This window comes from Plasmodium inui (assembly GCF_000524495.1).
Source record: "Plasmodium inui San Antonio 1 unplaced genomic scaffold supercont1.90, whole genome shotgun sequence".
NCBI lineage: Eukaryota > Apicomplexa > Aconoidasida > Haemosporida > Plasmodiidae > Plasmodium > Plasmodium inui.
Genome location: NW_008481924.1, coordinates 1 through 6,207, shown reverse-complemented (window position 1 = coordinate 6,207; position 6,207 = coordinate 1). Strand labels below are relative to the sequence as shown.

Here is a 6,207-nt window from a genome sequence, read left to right as displayed (position 1 = left end):
TACATATTCTAAGACATGAATAAACAATAATAAACAGTGAAAGTCTGAAATTAATTCCTAAAATAGAGAAATTCCCTACCTTTCTTTCCTAATCTGGAAAAAGTGACTAATAATTCCAAACGGCCCAGCCTAACCACCAAATAATAACCTCCAGTGATTAGATTAATAAGATGATAATAGTAAAAATGATTATGAAACTCCCACACGAAATAGGGAGACAAAATAGCTATCCAACCAATTATGAAGTATAAGAAGAAATAGAAACAACCATATTCTGTCAATAACTCTCCGTATCAGCTCATAGTCAACTGCCATACCCAGAAGCTCCTATCTATAAATTCTTAGAATGAACATGACAACCGGGTGGAGTTAAAAAATTAATTAGGATCTCTATTACAAAAAAGAGGAAAAATAGAAAACCAAGTTTCCACCCACAGATGTTATCCAAAGAACACACTTAGAAGTATATGAACATTTCCTATAATCTATAATGACAAATCACGGCCTAATTTAATATATCGAAGTAAGACTACAAAAGTGAAAAAATTAATCTTTAAAATAAATTCAAAATAAAAAAGAAAAGAAAAAGCAACCAACTCTGATGATTAGACGCAAAAATCAAACGAAAGAACAGAAGACAATATAGATACGCTATGCCAAATCTACCCAAAGACAAATACAACCAAAAAATCCTCCTAAGTCCGAATCAGACATAAGATTTAGTAACAAAAAAAAGAACCAGGAAAAAGTAAGCTATGAATCCACAAACATTCCAACCAAATGCGTCTATCTCTAAACCCCAAGGAGAGGAATATCCGAAAGCACAACAATGAAACAGATAAATCCAACTCTCCGGAGCTACGAGTTAATACCCCAAACCCTTAAGTCAAGAAAAAGAAGATTGAGCAATGAATTAAACAACAGATCCTATATTTCCAACTCCAAAAGACACACAAAAAAAACTAACCGATAAATCTCATCAGAAAATCTCAAAACCCGAAATCAGTCACCTCAGAAAAAATGATCAAGTCCAGAAAGAAAAGTACAACCAACCCCACAAAATCGTATGATATCAAATGAATTAGAAGGCAACAGATGGAAAACCATACTCCAGAAGCACTTGAACCTCAATAACAGCATATAAATTCCAAGAAAAAGTATGAAACTCCCTAATCTCTGAGACCAGGATACGACAGAAGACATATGATTAAAACAGGCAAAAAAATCCAACTAGGATCTAATAGGAAGGAAATTACAACAACAATTACAAAAATAACCTGGAAATTTCCTAAACCCCCGAAGCAGGTAGAGTGAAAAACACAGAAAAAGAAGAGACAAAAATTAAGCAAAAGTCGATCTTAAACCATACAAACTCCCCATGCACCAAAAAAGAGGACAAAATGATCCCCGAAGTAATTATCACTCCGGAGCCAACATCTCTCAAAAAAAAAAGCTGAAGGGCAACAACCAAATGATTAAAATCAACAGAATACAGGCAAATTTCCAAACCACCCCCAACTACACTAACTATAGCAGCTCAGGAACAGTAGCATTCAAATCCAGCAAAAAAAAAACTGCAAGAAAAAGGTCAACAAATATAAGCAGACGAATCAATCTTCAATAAACTAAACCTAACGAACCCACCCCGAAATTATCAGGAAGGGATCAACACACCAATAAGAGACTCCACCCTAACATTCCAGAACCAACGAGCAATCTGGACCCCCTCCAATACCTCACGGCTACCAAAGGAAAAAGGATCCCCCAAGATAAGCCGAAAGGAAAAAACCCAGCAAATCACCGCAAATTCCAACAAAAAGAATCCGAACATAAAAGATAGGGGAGTGAAGAAGTCTACCAAAAAGCCAAGGAGAAAAGAATGTCAACAACTGTAAACGGAGCTTCCCATACCCAGTAAATATCCAAGAGAAGAAGCCGCCGACAGTTTAACTACAACCAGCAAAAATAGAAGAAAAAACACCCCCGGAAAATAAAAAGTCGAAACTCGACCTGAAATAAAAAGGCCAAAGTACGGAAAAGACCCTAATGGAAATCTACCACACTCCCCCATCGCGACAAGAAAATTCCATCTACCACAAAACAGGTTCGAAATAATAAATACAGCGCCTGAATGATCAATCCACCAAAACCTAAAAAAATCCCCCGGGAAAAATCCGTGGTTATATCCAACAACTAGAAATAAACCACAAAGACTGCTCAGCCCCTCAGTAATGCAACAATAGCAAAACCGAAGCATAAAAGGCCAAATCACACGCAGGAAGCCACCAAATTCCCGAAACAAACGAAATAGAACTCCCAAACCGAAATCGACCCCAAAGAAAAACATCATTAAAGTCCCACCCCTCGAACAATAAGCCAAGCCCCACCAAATAGTTCTCCCCCCAGGAAACACCCGACGACTCTGAATATCAAATAATAAGGACGCCCCAGATAAAGAGGAGGAGGGAAAAGCAACAATAAATACCAGCCCTGGCCACCAAAAAAAACCAAATAAGAAAAAGTCAAACATACGAAAAGTCAAAGAATAGTACCCCCTCCAAGTTAACTGATAATTCTGAACAAATCCCCCAACTCCCAACTCATGAATGAGCACCATACCTCCCCCCCGCCGACAAGACCAACTAAATCAACCACCCTATATATCTCCAGCACCCTGCGAATCCGATACCAAAAAAAGGAAAAAAGAGGAAAGCAGTCTCCGCAATCCAGGCAAATACCACACATTGACGCGACTAACCCTATAAGAGATGCCCAAGGCAGGATCCAGAATAGCAGAAGCAACAATCAAGGAACCAAGGAAAAAAAAAACCGGATAAATAAGCACGAAAATCCCCCCTAGAAACTGACCAGGGCAAGCTATCAAGTCCAGAGCCACAAAACTTCCAAAGCAAACTCAAGAAATTAGGAAGTAGATGAGGTCAGCTAATGGCAGAATACAACAACAACTCAAGAGTCAACCCCTCCCTAAACCCCCGGAAGTAACTCAAGTCAAGACCAATCTTAGGATTCCTCACTAAATTAATCCAAAGAATCAAAACCCCCGGGACCACTTCAGCAGAAATAACGAACTCATTAGAAAAAGTACACATAGCACTGTCAAAGTCTAGAAGTAAGTAGATGTGGGACTTGCGAAACCTCCACAAATACAGTAGGGCTTAATTAACTCCATCGAAATCAGGTAGGAGAAAGAAGGACAGTTAAATAAAGGTGAACAAGCAAGGATCCATGCAACTCTCTAAAGAGAACGAACGGAGATAGAAGAAACCCTCCCCCGAAATAACCAGAACGGCATCAACTCAACCAGCAGCGGAAGAGAGATCCACACCCCCCAAAGCAGACAGGACACAGACAACTGAGGCTCCAGGCAAGCAAGGGCAGAGGAAGAGTTAACTAGAGGGCAAAAAAAAGACCCACACAGCCAAAGACAAATGGAGGAGAGAAAACCGAACTTAGAAAAAACTAAGGACAACACTCTAGGGACCCACCAGATCCAGGAACAACAGGAACCCGCTGAAGTATAAAATACCATCCTGGGGGTATCATGAGTAGGAGCAGAACACGAGGCACCAGAGTTTGTGAACCGGGCCAGCTCCTCATTAATATCAGGACAATTATGACAAGCCGCCCGAAGACAAACACAAGAAAAAAAGGCAGCAGTAAGAGAAATCATTGAACGGGGAAAGAAGTCAGATAAACCCATGAGCGCGAAACATAAGTCAAAAGCTGAGGACTAGACAGGTCCGAACAGCCTCTAAAAAGGCCCAAACCTATCAACAAAGGCACAAAACCCGAAGCCAGGGAGCACCAGCCTAAAGAAGTCAGGAAATACATTTGAACCAGGCCCCTCACCACCTAAAGCGGCCCCCAAAAAAGCAGTTACCTGAAGACAACCCGAATAGTCCAGTCTTAACAACCCTTAGACGAATACCACGACAAATCATTATTAGTAAGAGGTCGAGTCTCCAGGTCCCCAACACCTCCCCAATGCAACCAAGAAAGCCGATAAATCAAACAAAATATTGAAACATGGTAAGTTATAATAGCCGAAAATCTGAAAAGAAAAAGCCAGCAGACAGAAACATACGCCTAGGATAAGGACATCAAAAAAACACCCAATAACAAAATACAAACTCTATCAAACGAATAGTTAAGAAAGGGGGAACAAGAGAGAAAAACAGCTGTCAAAAGACTCTGAACCCCAGGAATGAACACAGTCCTGGGACTCCGGACGGATTCACTTAGGCCCCAGCAGCTCCAAAGGGGGGATAGAATCCAGTAAAAAAAAAAGGGGACGTATCCAAAACCCCAACTAACCACCACAGGATGCCGCCATGTGGCAAAGAGAAGGGCAATCGACAGGAAAGAGTTAAATGAAAATAGAACTACAAGTCACGGCACCTCCCCAAAGGAGGACAAGTCAACACCCAAGCCCAGCACATGAGAATAGGGAACTAGTGCCAAGTCAAAACAGAGAAGTTAGTAGAGTCTAGTCTGGGGCCAATCAGCTGCGGCAAGTTAAGGCGGTTGAAGCTTAAGCACCCAAGGAGAAACAGGTCTCAACTGCCAGGAACAACCACGCCAAGAACGGGCCCAGAACAAAAACGACGGGCCAAATACGTCACGGCGAATCCAGCACAAGGGGAGCCCAAAGGATGGACAGGTAGCAGGAGGGACAAGCTGCAGGAGGGAATTATAGGAAGCCTAATCAGGCCCCGAAGGGCCCCCACGAGAAGAGAACAAAAGCAAAAGAGAAAACAGATAATGAAAGAGAAAGGAGGATCACAAGGCCAAAATTCTAACACGAAATGAATTATGACATAGCAGCCGCACATCCATCAGGAAGACTGAACTCATCCTCTGGAACACCAGCTTAACGGCCCAGAAAAGGACGGGACCAAACAAGAGCCCACTAACAAGCCTCATACGATATCTTCATAGTCCGAAGCACATGAAGCCGGGCCAGGATCGAGGCCCGAAGGAAAAATCTGACCCCAAGATATCTCAGCAGACCGAGAAGAACGATTAGAGGAAGCATCGGCCGGGGCGAAGGCAGAACACAAGCAGGAAACCTGCAACTAACCTACCAAAACCGCAGAACAAAGACGACTCAACGGCACATTAACACAGGGCAACATCCCGTGAGCACCGTAGCAGGAGACTTCCTCAGGGCCTTAGAAGAAGGAGGGAGGAAAAGTCTGAAATAAGTCAGGGGGGGGGGACGTAGGAAAAATCCAAAGGAAAGAGCAAAGCTATGACGGGAGCAGACGACCAAAATGCACCCCATCAGCACCCCCCCCACCCTCAAGGAGAAAACAGAAGCAGGACCTTCCAAAAAGATCAAGGACGAGATCAGGCCCAATAAGTCCGAGACTAGGGCGGGTTAGGACGAAAGGAGAAGCAAAGAACAGATAGATGAGGATTATAGGGGTGAAGGCCAAGGGCCCCGAACGGCCCCGTCTTTTAGTAAGGCAGAACTGGGAGGAATAAGAAAAGTTCAATTACGTGGGAGAAGAAAGGAAGCTTCTCATTGAGGATAGGGGGAGGACGCGAATAAAGACGCCCCAGGACCAGGAAAGAGCCATCATGTCAAATGGACAAAGAGAACGAGCCCGTGAGTCGTCAAGAATCCCGAAGGTACATTAGAGGGGCAAAGGTTAGGCAGCGACAAAGGGCCCAAAAAAATCCCGAAGGAATGATGAGAACTGGGACAGTTTAATGTCATGACCCCTCAGCCGAAACTCCCCCAGGCCGTGAAGAAATAAAAAAAGCAAAGCCAAGAAGGAACCATAGTGCTGGAGCGGGACTTTCCCCACACGCCCAAATTGTGAGAGCAAGAAGAGGACGCCTAACTAACAGGGAATCTAATCACAAGGAAGGATAAGCAGGACTAATAGGGATGTAGTTTTGATTTCGGCCGAATCCTTAGCACAACTAACAAGATAAGCATACCAAGGAGGAGCAATCTCAAGAGGAGAACAAGGAGAACCAGAAGTGGAGAGCCAAGTACGCCCCAAGGACAGACAGGAAAAATTATTCTGATCATGATCGAATCAAGGGCCAAGGAATCTTCGCAGGAAACGTCAGGATAATGGAAGGCAGAGAACAAGCTCAAGACGAGAGAATCCCCCCCAAGCGGGTAGGAGGACATTCAGGGGAAATAACAAAAAGATCAAAAGATAATCAACC

The 6,207-nt window shown here is 43.2% G+C and overlaps 2 protein-coding genes across 2 annotated transcripts; both read left to right on the top strand.

The window, feature by feature from the left end:
- Positions 1–1,378: 1,378 nt before the first annotated feature.
- On the top strand, positions 1,379–1,895 carry C922_05530 (hypothetical protein; the record flags this gene model as incomplete). The annotated part of the gene is made up of 2 exons (XM_008821101.1): positions 1,379–1,546; positions 1,659–1,895. 2 exons carry the CDS (start codon positions 1,379–1,381, stop codon positions 1,893–1,895), a joined length of 405 nt encoding a protein of 134 aa, XP_008819323.1.
- Positions 1,896–5,294: 3,399 nt separating this feature from the next.
- C922_05529 (hypothetical protein) lies at positions 5,295–6,157 on the top strand (the record flags this gene model as incomplete). Its single annotated transcript, XM_008821100.1, has 2 exons — positions 5,295–5,400; positions 5,961–6,157. Coding segments are annotated over 2 exons (303 nt in total), but the record flags the coding sequence as incomplete, so codon positions are not given.
- Between the last annotated feature and the right edge of the window lie 50 nt (positions 6,158–6,207).